The sequence below is a fragment of the Lissotriton vulgaris genome, chromosome 2_1 (genome assembly GCF_964263255.1).
Source record: "Lissotriton vulgaris chromosome 2_1, aLisVul1.2, whole genome shotgun sequence".
Lineage (NCBI taxonomy): Eukaryota > Metazoa > Chordata > Amphibia > Caudata > Salamandridae > Lissotriton > Lissotriton vulgaris.
In genome coordinates, this window is record NC_141687.1 from 1,095,492,990 (window position 1) to 1,095,513,045 (window position 20,056).

The following is a 20,056-nucleotide window of genomic DNA, read 5'->3' on the forward strand; positions in this document are numbered from 1 at the left end:
AGGCCTTAGCCAAGATCAAGATACTGATTCTACAGCCCCGCCATACCGCCCGGCTAAGAACATACAAAAAGAGCCTTCTGAGACACGTAATCCAAGGCCGGTTCCATCGAAACCGAAACTCATCGACACGACAGTCTTCGGACCGAACGTCGTTGAACCGAAGGTGATAAAGCCAAAGGGCTCCAACCCGAAGGCCACCGTTCCATTAACACCTTCGAAGACAAAGGCTGTCGAATCGACCTCGAAGCCAAAGCCCGTCGACTCGAGCAAATCGGTTTCGACTGTCGAAAAAGGAAAGAAGCCTGTCGACGAAGGCAAAAGGGCTACGCCCAAGGCGGTCGTCAAACCAAAACCGAAACCTAAGGTAGACCACACCAAATCGGTTGAGCCGAAGCCCATCGATCCATACAGGGGCATCGAGCCAAAGACGCAGGCTCCGAAGACACCTCTACCACCTAAACAAATTACCGAACCAACGAAACCGCTTGGTCCAAAAACAGTGGTGAAACCTGTAATAGACGTCGGTCCGACAAAACCTGTCGGCAAGCCTCAAAAACCGATCCAGGCTCCAAAAGCGGTCGAACCGAGTAAAGGCATCGAACCGAAGAACGTCAAACCAAAAACTACGGTGCCAAGGCAAAACACTGTGGAATAGGAGATCATCCATCCAGACCCATCCACAGAAGATCAGTCAAAACTATATATTGACCCAAATACTGGGAAAGTGACTGTTTATTAAAAGGAAGAAAAGACCAGTGCCTAGTGAAGGCTTTTCTAAAATTCCACTCAAAAAGAAGAGAGACTGTGCTACCTCTCCTATTCTTTTCCAACCTATCTCTCCAGCTATGCCTGCTACCCCATACACACCATACTCACCTGCACACTCTGACTACAACCAAGATCAAGATCAGTATGCAGATGTGGGTTTTGGAGATATACAAAACCCATATGTAGACCCCAATACACAACCATGGGGGGTGGAGGTGAGCCAGACAATGAGGGGGCTCTACCCATTACAGACCCTAATGGATACCCATCTAAGCCATCACCCACAGAAGACACAGCGGCTTTTAACTCCTTAATAGACAGAGCTGCAAGCTACCATAATGTAGACATGCATTCTGATGCTAAAGAAGAGGACTTTCTATTTGATATGCTGGCAACATCAGAAAGAAGTGTCAAAACTCTCCCCATGTTAAAGGGCGTCCTAAAGCACGCATATGACATCTTCAAAGGCACTACTAGGGCACGTATCATCAACCCTAGAATAGAGAAGAAGTATAGGGCTGCACCAGTAGACCCTACATACATCAGGGGACAACTGCCTTCAGACTCATTGGTGGTATCCAACTCACGAAAGCGTGCGAATTCACAAACAACTGGAGAGGCTCCTCCTCCTGACAAGGAGTCTAAGATTTTAGAAGCATCAGGCAAAAGAGTAGCAGCTCAAGCAGCAAACTCATGGAGCATAGCCAATACACAGGCCTTGCTGGCCAGATACGACAGGGCACACTATGATACTTGAGAGGGACTTCTCCAATACTTACCCGAACCTTACAAAGAGCAGGCAGAGGAACTTATACAAGAGGGAAAGTTCATCGCCAATGCCTCCATTAAGTGTGCTCTAGACGCGGCAGATAGAGCTGCCAGATCTATTAACACAAGCGTACTGCTTAGAAGGCACGCATGGCTTCGCATATCTGGATTCAAAAATGAAGTAAATGGCCAGAATTCTTAACCAGCCTATAAATCCAGATTTCTTGTTTGGTCCAGCAGTTGACTCAATTCTGGACAAAATGAAAAAGAACACCGAAACGGCAAAGTCCATGGGAGCCCTTCAGTCCCAACAACACAGAGGCTCCTTTCGTCGCTCAAGTTATAGAGGAGGAGCGCGAGGTAACACATCGCAGCAATCCTCCACTTACAAAACTAATACGCAATCCACATACAATAGAAACACAATCAGGGGTGGATACAGAGGAAATAATACCTAGGGCAGGGGTCGTGGAGGCAATGCCAATAGATCCTCCACTAACACCAAACAGTGACTTCTTGGCACTACCCGCAGACCATATAACACCGGTCGGGGGAAAACTACAACAATTCCTGCCAGTCTGGTTAATCATCACTACAGACAGGTGGGTAAGGCAAATTATCCTACATGGCTATTTCCTAGAACTCACGTCAACACCACCCAACATACCACCCGTGCACCGTCCCATGTCGCAGGAACATATGACATTACTGCAGCAAGAGGTCATCAGTATGCTACAAAAGGGGGCCATAGAACCAGTCCCACTACAACACCAAGGAACAAGAGTATACTTACTATACTTCCTCATTCCGAAAAAGGACGGTTCTCTCAGACCAATATTAGACCTCAGGCCCCTCAACCTGTACATTTTGTCAGAGCACTTTCATATGCTCACTCTCCAACAAGTCTTACCACTGCTTCGCCAGGGAGACTTCCTAGCAACTCTAGACCTCAAAGACGCATACTTTCATATACCAATACACCCTGCTCACAGAAAGTATCTAAGGTTTACTATTCAAGGACAGCACTACCAGTTCAAAGTCCTACCATTCGGTGTAACAACAGCTCCACGGGTGTTCACCAAATGCCTAGCAACATTGGCGGCACATCTCAGGAGACAACACATTCATGTGTACCCATATCTGGACGATTGGCTAATACAGGCGCCATCAGCCCAGCAATGTGCCAGCCACATGTCAAAGACCATTCATCTCCTGCACAAACTAGGCTTCTCGCTAAACTACTCGAAGTCGCACCTGCAACCCTCCCACGTCCAACAGTACCTGGGAGCAACAATAGATACACTAGCAGCAAAGGCATATTCAAACGCAGCACGAATAAACGGAATGCAAACGTTAATCCAAAGGTTCAGACCCCAACACTCATTGCCAGCTCGAGTGTTTATGCAACTCATAGGCATGATGGCCTCATGCATATTCATAGTCCCTCATGCCAGGTTACACATGCGTCTGCTTCAGCAGTGCCTAGCAAGGCAGTGGAACCAGGCTCAATGGCAATTACAGGACCTAGTAGTGGTGACCAGTCGAGCATACAACTGCATTGGTGGAATCCACAAAACCTATGCAAAGGACGACTACCCAAGAGCCTGTCCCACAAATAGTGATGATAGCGGACGCATCCCTGCTAGGCTGGGGAGCCCATGTCCTGCATTACACAGTTCAGGGACTATGGACTACACAAAAGAAAACAATGCACATCAACCTTCTGGAGTTGATGGCGATCTTCTTAGCACTAAAAGCATTCAGACAACACTTATGCAACAAGACTGTGTTGATCCGGACGGACAACATGACAGCTATGTATTGTATTCAAAAACAAGGAGGAACACACTCCCCACAGCTGTCGCATCTGGCTCAAGGCATGTGGAAATGGGCCATTCAAATGAACATGTTTCTCATGGCAGAACACCTCCCAGGCAAAGACAATCAGATAGCTGACCTGCTCAGCAGGCGCAGTCAACAGATACACGAATGGGAGATTCACCCCAATGTGCTCCAACCATTCTTCCGGAAATGGGGACAACCGGAGATAGATCTGTTTGCCACAAGCGAAAACGCAAAATGCCAGTACTTTGCCGCCAGGTTCCCACATCCGCAGTCGCAGGGCAATGGGATATGGATGAACTGGTCAGGCAAATTTGCGTACGCTTTTCCCCCAGCTCCATTAATACCGCTAGTGGCACGCAAAATGCGCCAACATTCGCTGACGCTTATCCTAGTTGCTCCCACATGGGCGAGGCAACCATGGTACACAACATTCCTAGAACTGTCAGTGGCGCCTCATCAAAGACTGCGACTAACACCCAGTCTTCTAACTCAGAACCGTGGCGAAATCCAACACCCAGACCCGCAACAGCTGAACCTGGCGATCTGGCTCCTGAGATCCTAGAGTTTGGATACCTGAACTTGCCTCCAGACTGCATGAATATTATCAAAGAGGCAAGAAGACCCACTACCAGGGCATGTTATGCGGCTAAGTGGAAACGATTAGTCATTTACTGCAGTAACAACGACATAAACCCATTAGACGCTTCGACACAAAACATCATTTGCTATCTCTTGCACCTACAACGTTGCAATTTAGCCTACTCATCCATCAGGATACATCTAGCTGCGTTAGCAGCATATCTCCAAAACAGGCAACACCTTTCACTATTTAGAGTGCCAGCAATTAAAGCATTTATGGAGGGACTGAGTAATTCCCCCAAGGCACCCACCTTCACCAGTCTGGAATCTGAACATCGTTTTAACCAGACTTATGGGACCACCTTTTGAACCACTACACTCCTGCGAACTACAATTTCTTACTTGGAAAGTGGCTTTCCTTATTGCCATTACTTCACTTAGAAGAGTTAGTGAGCTGCAAGCCCTAACTATTCAGGAGCCATTCATCCAAGTACATGCGAATAGAGTAGTTCTCAGAACAAACCCTAAATTCATGCCAAAAGTGGTATCCCATTTCCATATAAATCAAACAATAGACCTGCCGGTGTTCTTTCAAAACCCACAGACAGTTGCTGAAAGGGCCTTACATAATCTAGATGTCAAAAGAGCTCTGCTTTATTATATAGATAGAACTAAGGCATTTCGAAAGACAATACAGTGGTTTGTTGCTTTCTCACCACAACACAAAGGCAACCCTATTTCTAAATCCGGTATAGCCAGATGGATCGTTAAGTGCATTCAGATATGTTACTCAAAGGCAAAACGCACCTTAACCTTTCCCCCTAGGGCGCATTCTACATGCTAACTAGGGGCATCCATGGCTTTCCTAGGAAATATTCCTTTACACGAAATTTGTAGAGCAGCCACATGGACAACCATACATACATTTACCAAACACTACTGTGTAGATGTACATTCCAAACAGCAAGCTGCTGTAGGACAGGCTGTTCTCAAAACTCTTTTTCAGACTGCTGCAGCTGGCACAGGCAGCCACCGCTAGGGGAGATACTGCTATACATTCTATGCACAGATATGAATTCAGCAGCCCACATGCCTCAAACGGAATATGCTACTTACCAGTATGCATCTGTTCTTGGCATGTAGGGCTGCTGACATTCATATCGCCCACCCGCCTCCCCGGTGCCTGTCGCAGCTGTAGCATTCACTCTTTGCATGGACATCTCTTACTGTACTATACTCCATCTCTGCCACAATGGCGAAAAACAATCTGAGCATGGAGAGGATGCCCATGCGCACTGTAGTCCAAGGGAGGAGCCACCTATCTCGTGATACTTCGAAGACTCTTCCAGGACAACAATGTGCAATCATCCGTACCCAACACTAGGCAGCGATCTATGCACAGATATGAATGTCAGCAACCCTACATGCCAAGAACAGATGCATACTGGTAAGTAGCATATTCCTTATCGACCCAGATAGGATTGGCCTGTGACCGTGACACTGGGCATCTGGACTTCGGCCAGACCAGAGAGCCATGGGATGCCGACCCTGCAACCAGCGGCAAAAACAAGTTTGTTCAAGGGCCTGCTGATTTTCACACATGTATGATGGATGCTCTAGCCTTGTGGTCCCAGACTTCCATCCTGCCAGAGGACCTAAAGTTCTTACCTCAAATACCTCCCTTCATAATGACTATGGATACCTCCCTGGAGAGCTGGTGCGGGCATCTACAGGACCTGCAAGTTCAAGGAAAGTGGTCTCCTCTCCAAAAGAGCATACCTTTCAATCGCCTGGAGCTCAGAGCCAACTAACTGCCTCCAAGCTTTCCTGCCAATGATAGCAGTCTTTGGTGTTAGGATGCATGGACAATACAACCAGCATGCAATGAAACCACCTCAACGAAGTTTAATCAGTCTGCGCTAAATATGATCTTCTTGTTCTCACAAATGCCATTTCTATGCAAGTTGGCATCCACATCCAGGACGGATCTAGGATCTATTCTTACCTTTTACCCTAATACCTTTAATACCAAAGGTTCTCCGCAAAAGGAAAGCTGAGCGGTGTCATCTCATCCTCATAGCCTCCAGGTAACCCATGCAGCATTGGTTCAAAGAGCTTCTCCTGCTATCGGAGTACGGCCACATTCACTTTCCAACATCCCATAAGCTTTTGACGATGAACTAAGGCTAGGTCTTTTATCCTGATCTGACTTCTCTCTTTTTTTGCGCACAGCTCCTGAATTGCATGAATTAAAGGATCTCAGTGTTCCTCGGGACTGCAGGTGTAGTCTGTCCAAGTCAAGGTGGAAGCCACGATAAAGACATGTAAACTGTAATGGAAATGTTTCTTTCTATGGTGCAAGAAATGAAACTTACATCCTCTACTAGCACAATTTGACTGCTAACAACCCTGTCTCCTCTCAATAGCTCATTTACGGTTGGTGCATAGATCTGTTAAGGTATGACTTGCAGCAACATCAAGATATAGATGCTCCTCACATTCTCTCTTTCTGCTTCTACAAAGTCATCAAATAGTTCATGAAAGAATTATTCAGAGTTTTTTCCTCCAGTAAGGGCTCCTTCCACAGACTAGCAACTGAACATAGTTCTATCTTAACTCATGAAGAGTTCATTTGAACCCATTCACAGAGCACACCTCATATTTCTCACATGGAAGGTCGCCTTGTTTACTAGTGCTCCTCCAACCAGGCGGGTCGAGGAGATAACAGGCTTTCTCAACTCAAGAAATGTCTTGCTCCTCTACAATTTAGTACTTCTCAGAACCAATCCAAAGATTTATTCCCAAGGTTCCTTCGGATTTTGCCTCAATGAACCTATAATATTTTAGACTTCCTTCCTAAATCCAACACCACCAGCTGAGAGGAGGTGATACCCTAGGTATCAAATGATATCTAAAATTTTATTTACATTGCACTAAACAACCCATGAGAACTGAGCAACTGTTTGACTCAGGTGGACACCTTTGCAAGGGTGCTCCAGTCACGATGGCAACCATCGCTCAATGAATTTCAACTGAAATCCAGTTCTGCCACTCAAAGGCTGGCAAGCCCCTCACAGCGAAAACCAGGGTGCACTCAACTAGGGCAGTTTCCATGTCAACTACTTTGTTTGTGGGAGTGCCTCTGGAGAAGACATGTGGTGCACAAATACTGTTAGATATATAAATACAGTACCTGCTTGCTTTTCTGATACAAGCACGTGAATCAATGAAAGATCCAATACTGGAGAAGAAAATAAGTTACTTTCTTGTAACTACAGTTCTCCAGTATTGGAATCTTTCATAGATTCACATTCGACCCATCTTCTTTTCCAGAGAGGCTCCCCGTATAGCTCAGGGTTATTTAATCCCACTTGTGCTTGAAAATCTGAGGGACTCTGCCTCTGTTCCAGATTGTGCTGTTGCCTGATTGGTTATAGTCCAAGTATGGTCCTATTTTAAAAAGACATAGGCTATTAAACTGACTTTTTCATTGCCCTTTTAGCCTATGCTAATATATACTGCTTTATTATGGGACTTCCACTTCGACGACTGGGAATGATTCAAGCATGGGAATCTATGAAGTATACCAATACTGGAGAACTGCAGTTACAGGTGAGTAACTTACTTTCTTAGCCTCTGAGTGTATGGCTATCCTCAGGGAAGCTCGTCGCTCCACCACTAGAGCTTGTTATGAAGCAAAGTGGAAAATGTTTGTACATTACTGCATTCCCGAACACACAAATCCTCTAAAACCACATGTACATTGTCTGTTACCTTTTCCGTTTACTATGCTCAGGCCTAGTTTACACATGTATTCGCCTGCATTTAGCTGCAGTGACAGCATATCTACAAAATAGGGCACACTCCTCGCTTTTGAGAATTCCTGTAATTAAAGCTTTTATGGAGCGACTCGTCATTTCTCCCAGAGTACCTCCAATCCCATCCTGGAATCTTAATACAGTCCTCACAAGGTTAATGGAACCCCCTTTCGAGCCCATTCATTTTTGTCCTTTGCAATTTCTGTACTGGAAAGTGGCTTACCTAGTCTCTATTACCTCACTTAGATGAGTGAGTGAGATCCAAGCATTAACCCTAGAAGAACCTTTTTTTGAAATTACATTGTGATAAAGTAGTTCTTCGCAACAGTCCAAAGTTTCTACCTAAGGTGATATTATCTTTTCACCTCAACCAAGCCATAGAACTACCAGTGTTCTTTCCACATCCAACTACAGTAGCAGAAATTGCACTTCATAGACTGGGTGTTATACTATATGGCTAGAACACAATCATTTCGGAAAACTCAACAGCTGTTTGTTTCTCAAAACGCTGTAGAGGGACAGCTATCTCAAAACAAGGAATAGCTCGCTGGCTAGTCAAATGCATACAAACATGCTATGCCACACACAAAAAAGACTGGTTATAACCCCTCAAAGGCCACATTCTACTTGGAAGAACGCAGCTACAAAGACTTTTTTTGGGAACATTCCAATTGCAGACATTTGCAAAGCCTGCTACTTGGTCCACAGCACACACTTTTACTAAACACTACTGTGTGGCGTCCTAGCAAATCCGCAAACCCAGGTAGGGCAAGCTGTCCTACTTACACTTTTTCAATGTTCTGCAACATTGTTTGGCTAACCACAACCTTACAGGGGAAACTCCTTTCTAGTCTATGCATTGCATGTCTATCTTCAGCTACACATGCCATGAATGGAATATGCTACTTACCCTGTATACATGGCATGCTGTAGATTCAGTTGCGCCACCCACCTCCCCGGAAGCCCTTGGTTGCTGCAGATAACACACCTACTATACACTTTTTTTTCTCAAGCATTACTTGAACATCTCTATGCTTCGCTTTACTCTTTATCCTGCACCCACTGGACGGGAAAGAAAATCTGAAGTTTTTGCTGACGTTCATAAGCAGTACTGCCTAAGAGATGAGTCACTACACCTTGTGACTCGAAAGACTTTCTTCTAACAAAAACAAGTTGTACACGTCCGGGCCCAACACTATATTGCAAGAGTGTGTATAGCATGTGAATCTATAGAGATACATTCCATGAATAGATGTATACAGGGTAAGTAACATATTCCCTCTTATGCTACCTGACCGCATCCACCAAAGGGGTAAATACATCAGTTATGCTATGCTGCCACTGCCCCCTGATCAACCAGCCTTTTGACAGAAAGCACCTCATTGGTCCGAGTTTGGTGGGATGTTGGCAAAAATAAAGGATGGCACAAATACAGCCAAGACCATGGATGTCCTCCATCTCCTGACAGTCCGAAGTCCCCTTTGGAGGCGGTAAGACTGTGGTGGTCCAATACCACTTCCCCTGACAGTCAGTCATACCAGCGACAGCAATAGGCTTACCACCATCAAGAGGGTAGAGGATTCACACAAGATACCTTCTGATGCAACAACTCCATGGGACAAGACAGAGTTTCTCCCAGCAAGACAGCCTCTACCTCCAAACAGTAACTTGTCCCATATCCCCCTTATCAAACAGCACCTGTCGGGGCGAGGCTTCAAGGGATTCTTCACCGCTGGGGAGAAATCATTTAAGATCAGCTGGTCCTATCACTGAGCACGGCTACTGCCTAAATGCTCACCACACCCCCACCAAATATCCCACCTTGCGCACAGCCCCTAAAGCCCTGAACACGTGCCCCTACTAAAAAAGAAGATTCAGGCGCTCATTCACTAAGGGGCCAAAGAACCAGTACTGCACAGCACCAACACAAAAGAGTCTACTCTCATACAGCATTATCCCCAAGAAAAATGGATCCCTTATGTCAATTCTAGACCACAGGCCTCTCAACAAGTTCATCCTCTCTGAACACTTCCACATGATCACCCTGCAGGATGTCATCCCCCTGATGCAATAGGCCACTTTGTGACTAGATCTGAAAGACACCTACTTTTGATTACCCATCCACCCTGTTGATCGCCGTTTCATGGTAAATGACAAGCATTACAAATTCACTGACTTACCATTCAAGGTCACCACGGCTCTCAGGGTATTCACCAAATGCTAAGCCGTGATAGTCTCAGAAGGGGGTCGCACTCATGTGTTCGCCTGTCTCAATGATTGGCTGATCAAGAGCACAGGCAACCAGCAGTGCCTAGCCCACACCCTGATATAGACCTCTTAGCCACTCTAGAAAACACAAAAAACCTTGCCTCTAGGAATCATGTATGGATGAACTGGTCAGGGAGCTTTGCCTATGCTTTTCCTGCCTTCCACTAGTCTTGTACTTGATGATGTGTTGGAATCCACCTGTGTCAGGCAGCCCTGGTTCTCAGCACTCTATGGGCTGTCCCCCACGAGAAGCTCTCCATTCGGCCAGATCTTGTCCAGACCCTAGGCAGCTCAACGTAGCAATGTGGCATCCTAGAATTTGGGTACCTTAATCTACCCCAGAAATGCATGAACATCCAAAAGGAAGCACTGGGACAAGAGCTTGGTATGCTGCTAACTCGAAAATGTTTGTCCATTATTGCATTTCAAAGAGCCTAGCTTTTTTAATCCTATGTCCAGGACATTGTCTGCTATCACCTTCATTCAAAAAAGTAAGGCTTTATCCACACCTCTACATACCTTCAGTTGACCTCTATTGCGGCATACATGCAGAATAGAACTCACTATTCAGACGTCACTGTTAGCAAGTCTTTTAAGGAAGGACTCAAGAGTCATCGCACCAAGAGATCCACCTGCTCAGGTCTGGAACCATTGTGTAATTCTCATCAGACTTATAGGACCTCCTTTTGAACCAATGCTCTTCTTTCCCCTATAATTCCTTTCCTGGAAGGTTGCCTTCTTGGTTGCTATTGCTTTCTTATGGCTCACTAGCGAGCTACTGTCCCTCACACTAGAAGAGCCTTTCTAGGGCTAATCCCAGGTTGCAACCCAAAGTGGCCTCTCCTTTTCACCTTAACAAGACTTTAGAGCTCCACGATTTCCCACAGCCAGACTTCGTAGCTGAACAGACCTTGCACAGTTGAAGTTAAAAGCACCATCATATACTACAATAAGATCAAACCGTGTTGCATGACTGAGCAACTACTCCTTGCTTTTGCTACCCCTTACAGTGACTCTCTTGCATCAAAAGCGGGTATAGCCAGGTGGATTCTCAAGTGCAGCCTGACCTGCTACCTTAAGCCAAGAGAACCTTGCGTGCCACGCCAAGAGCACTTGAAAAAGTAAGCCACCAGGACTTTTCCACTGGAACATCCCTACAGCTGACCTTTATAAGGCAGTTACATTGGCAGCTCCACACACATATACTAAACACTATTGTGTGGATGTCCTAGCAAACAAACAATTGAGGGTTGGCCAAACAGTCTTAAGGACTTTGTTTCAGACATCTCCACCATTCACTGGCTGACCACTACTTTTGAGAGTTCTGCTTTACAGTCTGTGCAGAGCATATGCTATGAACAGAATATTTTACTTTTGCAGCGTGAATCTTTCTGGATTCACTATGCTGTGCATATTCCGCCATCTACTGGTTGGAGTTTGGAAAGTGCTTTGTATTTATTTTTTATTTTTTTTGCTGTGGGAGGTTGCGAAACCTGATCCCCCTGGTGAGGCTACAACCCCCATCGTGTGTGTGCAGGCTCTCAGATTATTTTTTCCGCCATGGAGATCAGAGGTTCGCTGCAGCACAGCAGCAGACATAGGACAGAAGAGAGAGGCCACCAGAACTCTGAGGAGAGAGGTGGCATCAAGGAATGTTGCAGAAGGGGAAACAATTTTCAGCAAAGCAGTGGGTTACCACTGCTCGCCCTTTTCCTCCTCATGCACCAAAGCGAGCACATTGTTCTCTGGCAGAACAACCCACAGGTATTCGGGGGGGGGGAGTACTCTGCAGTGTAAGCATGCTTCATCCTCAAACAAGGTAAGAAGAGCTTGCTCTTTCATTTATTTCATGTAAGCATCTGTTCATTGTGTGTAATGCTGTAGATACACATGCATCCACCCACCTCCCCGGAGCCAGTGTTTGTTTCAGATGATTCCTCACATTTAACTTGTAAATCCTTGTAAACAAAATAATGCATAGTCACCATACTGTTTCCACTTACTGCTTTATCTGTACTCTTACCAGCTGTACAAAAACAATCTAATAATTGAGCCAGTGCCCAGGCTCATTATTAGCTAAGGGAGAAGTTTCATAATGCCTTGTGACTTGAAAGACTTCTTCAAAGAAATTCCTCTGTTTCAAACGTTCAAGCCCAACACTAGATGACAGAAGTATACAGAGCAAGTGGATCTACACACTACATGCTATGAACAAACGCTTACAGGGTATGTAACATATATTCTTTATAATTGAACATACTGCCCGAAAACATACATTGAGAGAAACTACACTTACTGTAAAATTATGATCGAAGCTTCACTTCAAAAGGTAAAAATATTACTCCAATTGCATTGAAATACTTTGAAATTTGAAGATCGATTCATGTAAGTTGTGAAATCTGGAAACTATGGGTACAGCATTAACAAAACTTCTCCCACAATGTCTTGCAATAATTACCATCTGCCTATTCTTTACAGATCAATGGTCAGTGCAGCTGTTTCCAGAACATGGATTTGTTGAAGGCCCGGCCTGCTCACTTGGCTGTGTTCGTGCATCACGTGGTCTCGCTATTTGATCCGGCAACATTGGTAAATCTGGGCCTGACTCTTGTTGTCATGGTCACCCGTGATTCTTCAGAAATGTAGAGCAAGATTTAGGACTCCTCAGAAGGTGTATATGTGTGCAGCTTCAGCACACCAACCCCTCTCAGAAAGTTAAACCCTGTGCCCGATGGAAACAGACCATCCTGGTGGCCTGTTTTGAGTCCACTCACGTTTCACAGTGTCTTTTTCAGACTCTACTTCTTACCTCCTTGTATACTACTGAAGCTCAGTCTTTGCATCGTCATTTGTACCTTTGTCAAAGGGTATATCACTGTGCAGTATACCATGTAACAGGTACCTCTGTACAACTTCCAGTATACCTTTGTAGAACTGATCTAGTCCTGTTTTCTCCTGTGTACCTATAAAGAGCATGCTCAATCTTCATAACCATCTGTGTACCTCCATTGAACATGCATCTCTCCTATGTACTTTTAAAGAGCGGACTTCCTATGTAAAACCACCTCTGTGCCGGTTTCGTGCAGGTTTCCTCTATTCCATGCCCATTGTACCTGTGAGGAACTTCTCTGGCACTCTATAGCCTCCTATGTACCTGTAAAGTACATGCTTTGCCTATGAAACCTTTTATGTGCCTGTATTAAACAGGCTTACACCGGTGCAGTCATCCCCTGTGTCATTGTTCAGAGCATGCTTCCTCAATGAAACCTTCATGTATACATGTATATAAAAGGCTTTTCCCACTTTAGCCTCACTTTTACTTTCAAAGAGCTAGCTCCAACTTTATAACTTCATGTATACTTATGTGGAAGAGGCCAAATCTCTGTCCATCCCTTTGTCTACATGTAAATGTTATGCTCCTTTTAGTACAATCATGCATGTACATTCATAAGCCATCTCTGTACAGCTTCCTTTGTACCCATAGCTCCCCTCTGTAAAATCTCCCATGTACATATATAAGCACAATCTCCATCCATGTAAATCTAAAGAGTCCCCGTACTGCCTTCCCTACATGTGTAGAACAGATATCTCTGTTCAGTTTCATGTGTGCATATAAAGGGCTGCCTTCCTCTGTAAAGCATTGTATGTACCTGAATATGTCATGCTTTCTGCTAGCAGCCTTCTTTGTATCTTTAAAGACAAGGCTTACTCTGAACAACCTATTGTGTCGATTTTATTTTTGTATTGTCGTCTATGCTCCAGATAGACAAGCCGTGCATACTCTGGCCTCATGTAGGAGGTAAACTGCACAGTTGGTCATGTGAAGAAGAAAACCATCTCTACAGTCTCCTTGCATATAAAAACTTAGCCCACTTTAGCATCCCGAGTTTCTACAAAGGCTTGTTTTTTCTTCTCTCTGCACCCTCCTTACATAAGAATGTAGATCAAGATAGTTCTTTACCATCTCCTGTGTGACTGTAGAGAGCAGGCCTCTGTCAAGCAAGTTAGGCAGACTCTGCAAAGAACATGCTGCTTTTTAACTGCTACTATTCATTTTCATAGATGAGACTCTCTTCCATGTTCTCTCAAATATGCAAATCAAAATAGCTTTCACTGTATGATCTTCTTTGTGCCAGTACAGTACAGAGTTCAATGCCCATCCACCACAGCACCACCATAGTGGGTACACGATATGTACAACCTCCAGTGCCCCTTTGATTATTTTGAAGAGTTTGTGTGGTTGGCTGCGGAGTCGATGCAGTGGTGATGGCTGCTTTCTTGGTTTCTTTGATGTGCCTTTGATAGTTGCTGAGGGCTATTTTGTGAGCTGCTCTGTTGGCGGGGTTCTTGTTGGCATGCCATAATTTCTCCAGTTGGTGGCAGTTACGCTTGGTGGTCCTGAGTTCTGGGGTGTACCAGCTGACTTGTTTGGGGCTCTTGTTGGATTTTGTAGGTTTTCAGTGGGGCGACTCTGTTGGTGATCCAAGCGGGGATATTCTGGGTGGCCTGATTGAGGTCTGTTGAGGCCTCCGGTTTGCAGGAGGTGAGGGCCTGTGACCATTGAGTTTCTGTGACCTTGCTCCAGCTGCGGTGGGAGGGGACCTGACGCCTAGTGATGGTATGTTTGGTGTCGTGGATGGTGATGGTGAAGTGTACGATGGTGTGGTCAGTCCAGGTGAGGTCTGTGGTGTGGCTTAATTTACTAAGGATTGGAAGGCGGTGTTGGTAAGGGGAAAATTACCTGGTGTGAGGTAGTCAAGCTTCTGAATCGTGCAGGAGTGGCACAGTGAACTAGAGGTGAATAAAATAACTTACAGGGATCCCATCCGGGAACTGTGTAGGATATCATGGGAAAACAAACAGTCAGGTACTGTCACGTTTAGTCATTATTAACAAAAGACCTATAGCATAGACCAGCGTGTAGGATACAGTTAAAGAACTTACCCCTGTTAAGGGTGTGTGGTGAGCGCTCAACTTCGAAGAAGTAGGATGAAGTGACGGCCTGTCGGGCCGTGGGGAATACTTCAGTGTTTAAGAGGAGAGGTGTACTAAAAATATGAAATTGCCATGTGTCAGAAGGCAACCTGTATTGCGAAGCTTTACAGGAATGCTGGCCAGCTGAAGTACTTACCAGGAACCACACGAGGGCGCTCCTGTTTTATGAATGGTGATAAATGCGGGCGAATTGAAGCCTGTGCGTCAAAGGAAAACGGCCCAGACGATGCTGGCTCTGTAATAGGGGAAACGGATTAGGGTGGTGACCAAGGTATCTAGGGGCTGGGGGGATAGGCCCTAGAGACACTTTGCTCACCCCCCAAGAAAAAAACAAAGTTAATTAACTCATCTGTGTCACAACATTTGGCATACACACTAATAAAGTGCGCAAATTGATCACACAAAATTGGCATATCATCAAAAGCAGAGAACCAAGCATAGAATTGCCCATGTTTGCCTACAAAAGAGGCAAAAATATCAAAGACCACTTGATCAGATCCCCTCTAGATCAGACAACGCCAACTACCAATACACTTCCGACACTATAGGGGCTCCCAGAAGTCAAAGGTATCTACAAGTGCGGTAACTGTGTAGCTTGTGCTCTCACGTCCAACACCAAAACATTCGAGCACGGTAATGTGAATCACACCCTAGACTTTTTCGCCAACTGCAATACTAGGAACGTAGTATACTGCATCACTTGCCCCTGTGGATTGCCTTATATTGGCCAAACGCAACAAGCAATCAAAGCACGTATTGGACAGCATCGGAGCAGGATCAGGAACGCAGTCCCTAACGCCCCATTAGTCCAACACTACCAAGAGAAATCACACACAGCAGATGACTTAAAATGGCAAGTCATAGATAAGGCACACATTCCGGCAAGAGGAGGAGACATGTCCCAAATACTACAAAGACTTGAATGTCGATGGATTGAGCGCACTAATTCAATAGTAGAGGGACTCAATTCTGCAGAGGAGTGGCGAGGCTTCGTCACTTCATTAGTACTGTAATAAGTATAGTGCTCGTCTTTCTGGAAATCACCACCCTCTGTCGTATTTATGCAGTGGTTACCACACTTCTCAGCATATCATCTTACTGTACTACACGATAGGCCACTATATGCATGTGCCATCTGTTGAATTGCCAACCCGCATCTTGAGAGAGAGAAGTAGACACACATCATAGTGCTCCGTACACAATGAGGTAGAACTATGATATTTTCGGATTAACGGCATATCAAGGATTTTGTGAAATGTTACAAGTATGACTTTTTGACTGTACATCTTGTGTTAATGACAACATAGACATATGCTAACACCTCTGACCGTTTGTCAAGTACTATACATGTAGCCAGGCGAAACAATGATACGTGCTACAATATGTCTGTATTATATAAACATTCTAACCGTATGGCAAGTACTATACATGAAGCATAGGTAACTCTGATACGTGCTACATAGTGTGTATATTGTGTAAACATTCTGCTGCCATCTGCCAATATCGTCACTATTGCTATTTCTGTTTGTTTTGTTTACACCTGCATCCTCTTACTAATATTGTCCCACGTACTATGCTCACTCAATGGTTCGCAATCTGCTAGCTTCACTGTACACACTGTGCACTTCAGCAATTTAAAAACATCGTTGTAGGCCGTCTTCACCACACTGCTCGTTGGCCTAATTGCCACATTCTTGGCGTCATGTACACGAGCAAAAATTATAACCTACAACAGTGATAGTCTGTTTACTATTTTCATACACCTGATTCCTCGCTCGGTGCTCCCATGCCCTTTCACAATCCACTGATGAGCGCATCCTTACGCTCTATATTACGTCAATCACTGCACATGGCACTTCCTGTTACCACGCAGTGAGGAGAGGTTGTTTCGCCGAGATCGTTCGGAAATCAGTATTCTTGCAAGAGGTATGTTGCCCTTCCCAGGCTGTTGGCCTATCCCCCCAGCCCCTAGATACCTTGGTCACCACCCTAATCCGTTTCCCCTATTACAGAGCCAGCATCGTCTGGGCCGTTTTCCTTAGACGCAGAGGCTTCAATTTGCCTGCATTTATCAGCTTTCATAAAACAGGAGCGCCCTTGTGTGGTTTCTGGTAAGTACTTCAACTGGCCAGCATTCTTGTAATGCTTCGCAATACAGGTTGCCTTCTGACACATGGAAATTTCATCTTTTTAGTACTCCTCTCCTCTTAAACACCGTGAAGTATTCCCCACGGACCGACAGGCCGTCACTTCATCCTACTTAATCCAAGTTGAGCGCTCACCACACACCCTTAACAGGGGTACAATCTTTAACTGTATCCTACACGCTGTTCTATGCTATAGGTCTTTTGTTAATAATGACTAAACGTGACAGTACCTGACTGTTTGTTTTCCCATGATATCCTACACAGGTCCCGGACGGGATCCCTGTAAGTTCTTTTATTCACCTCTACTTCACGGTGCCACTCCTGCACGATTCAGAAGCTTGACTACCTCACACCAGATAGTTTTTCCCTTACCAACACCGCCTTCCAATCCTTAGTAATCGCGCTTCCCCATGGCCCATATGCTAACACACTCTTATCGCATCCTATAGGTGCCCGCCATGTACAGTCCTGAAGAGACCTGGCATCCTACACAGGTCGAAACACCGTCAACAAAGATGAAGAGACAGACCTTGCCCAATAGTTGCTCATACACTGCAACTGTTGCACGTCAATTGTTAAAATTCTAAACTGGTCGTCTTCTTCCAACTAATATATAGACATGAAACCTTATGTGACCTACACGTTATTATGTTTCACTTTAGCAGTTTAGGTTCTTCTTTTTTTTGTTAAATTTCACTTGGGACACAAACTCACTCTTTGGATTACATATGTGTGTATAATACTATAGAAATTGCATATAAACTGTCGATCTTAAGCTTTTCATAAATGATCATAACATTTGCTGTGTGTGTATGTGCAGCTTTCTTTGTTTGATATCCTTTCAATCGCCCTTATTACTATTGCGCATTACCTTTATCAAGAAGAGTTCCTATTTTTGCCACAGGAGCCATTGTTTTTCTTAAAAGTCTTCACCCAGGCTCCAAGTGAGTAGGGTTCCCTTGTCTCAGCCTCCATTAGTGGTCCTGGTAGGTGGTCCTAGTGCAGGCATCGCAGGGGCAGCATAAAGCTGCAGAGAAAGCAGGTAGCACAGGGACAGCAGGTAGTGCAGGGACAGGGGCAACAGGTAGCACAGGGACAGAGACGGCAGCAGGCTGCGCAGGGGCAGCAGGCGGGGCAGCAGACAGCGGCCGGGGGAGCAGGTAGCGCAGAGGCAGCACAAGGACTGCAGGCAGCCGACGGGCAGCAGGTAGCACAGGGAAAGGGGCAGCAGGCAGTACAGGGAAAGGGGCAGCAGGCAGTACAGGGACAGTAGGCAGCACAGGGACAGCAGGCGGCGCAGGACCAGGCAGCAAGTAGTTCAGGGACAGTAGGCAGCACAGGGACAGCAGACAGCGCAGGACCAGGCCAGCAAGTAGCACCATATAGCACATGGGAAGAAGGCAGTGCTGGGGCAGCAAGCAGGGCAGAGGTAGCGGGCAACCTCAACTAACCAGCGAACACCAGTCAAACCATCACCACCTGGTCACCGCTCACCACCCTGACCACTTAGCCATCATGTCTTCCATCCACTCCTCGGCGCCCACCAAACCTTGCCCTCACCACCGCTACAATCTTGCAGAAAACCCAATCAGCATGAAACTCACTGGCATTCTCAACACCTTCATCTCCAAAGATGGAAACATGCAGACATCAGACCCCCTACTAAAGAAGGCCAACTATCTCAAAAATTGTCATCTGATTTGATTTGATTTGATTGGGTTTTCTAGAGCGCATAGCTACCCTAGGGCATCCCAGCGCTAAAAGACCACGGTCCTGTGGGGTAAGGAATCAAGGGGAGCATAGGAGGAGAGCTCAGGGGAAGAGTAGGGTCTTTAGGCGTTTCCTGAACCTGAGGTGGTTGTGTTCTTGCCTCAGGGAGAGTGGGAGGGCGTTCCATAGTCTGGGGGCATTGTACGAGAACAGGCGGCCGCCTGTTCTGGCCTTCCTAATTCTGGGGACGTTTGCCAGGGAAAGAGAATTAGATCTTAATTGTCTACTTGACTGTTGTTGTGTCACAAGTGTCCTGAGGATGGGAGGGCCTTCATTGTGCATTATTCTATGGGCAATGCACAAGGTCTTGAAATTGACCCGTTCTTTTACTGGCAACCAGTGCAGGCTTTTAAGGGCTGGTTTGGCCGAGTTCCTCGCTGTGGTTCCTGTGAGGATTCTTGCAGCCGCATTTTGTGCACATTGAAGTCTGTGGACTACAGAGGCTGGGGCCCCCAGATACAGGACATTTCCATAGTCTAATCTGGAGTTCACCAGCCCCTGCATCAGGAGCTTCCTGGATTGGAGGGGGAGTAGATGGAGAATCTTTCGTGCCATCTTTATAAGGCCGAAGCAGGTTCCCGCAGTTTTCCTAGCTTGAGTTTTAAAACTGAGATCCTGGTCCAGCCATATCCCTAGGCTCTTTACTTCGGATTTGGGGGTTGGTGGAGTTCCCATGCATGGTGGCCAGGGAAGGGGTGTGGGGATTTTGTTAGGATTTCCCAGGAGGAGTATTTCTGATTTCTCCCCGTTCAGTTTTAACCGGGAATCGCACATCCACTGGTGCACCTTCTCCAGACAACTGCTTAGATTAGAGAGGGCGTTGTCTGATTGGTTGAGGGAAACGACGAGCTGAGTGTCGTCAGCATACATTATTGATTTGATGCCAAAAGGCTTGACAACGTCCTCGAGGGGTGCCATGTATACATTAAAAAGTGTTGGGCTCAGGGAGGATCCCTGAGGCACCCCACACTTAAGTGGCTGAGCATTGGAGATGGAGTACCCATCTGCTACTTGAAAAGACCTGTCTTCGAGAAAGGATGAAATCCAGGCTAATGCGGAATCCGCCACTCCTATTAGCCCAAGACGGTGAACAAGGGT

General features: G+C 45.8%; 1 protein-coding gene across 4 annotated transcripts in view; it reads left to right on the plus strand.

Annotated features, from left to right (window-relative positions):
• ARHGEF12 (Rho guanine nucleotide exchange factor 12) overlaps window positions 1-20,056 on the plus strand; it is an 888,740-nt gene that overhangs the window by 241,585 nt on the left and 627,099 nt on the right. For all 4 annotated transcript variants that reach the window (XM_086956791.1, XM_086956792.1, XM_086956788.1 and 1 more), the window contains one exon: window positions 12,525-12,635. In XM_086956791.1, the coding sequence (XP_086812917.1) occupies window positions 12,525-12,635 (111 nt within the window). The remainder of the gene's footprint in view (window positions 1-12,524; window positions 12,636-20,056) is intronic.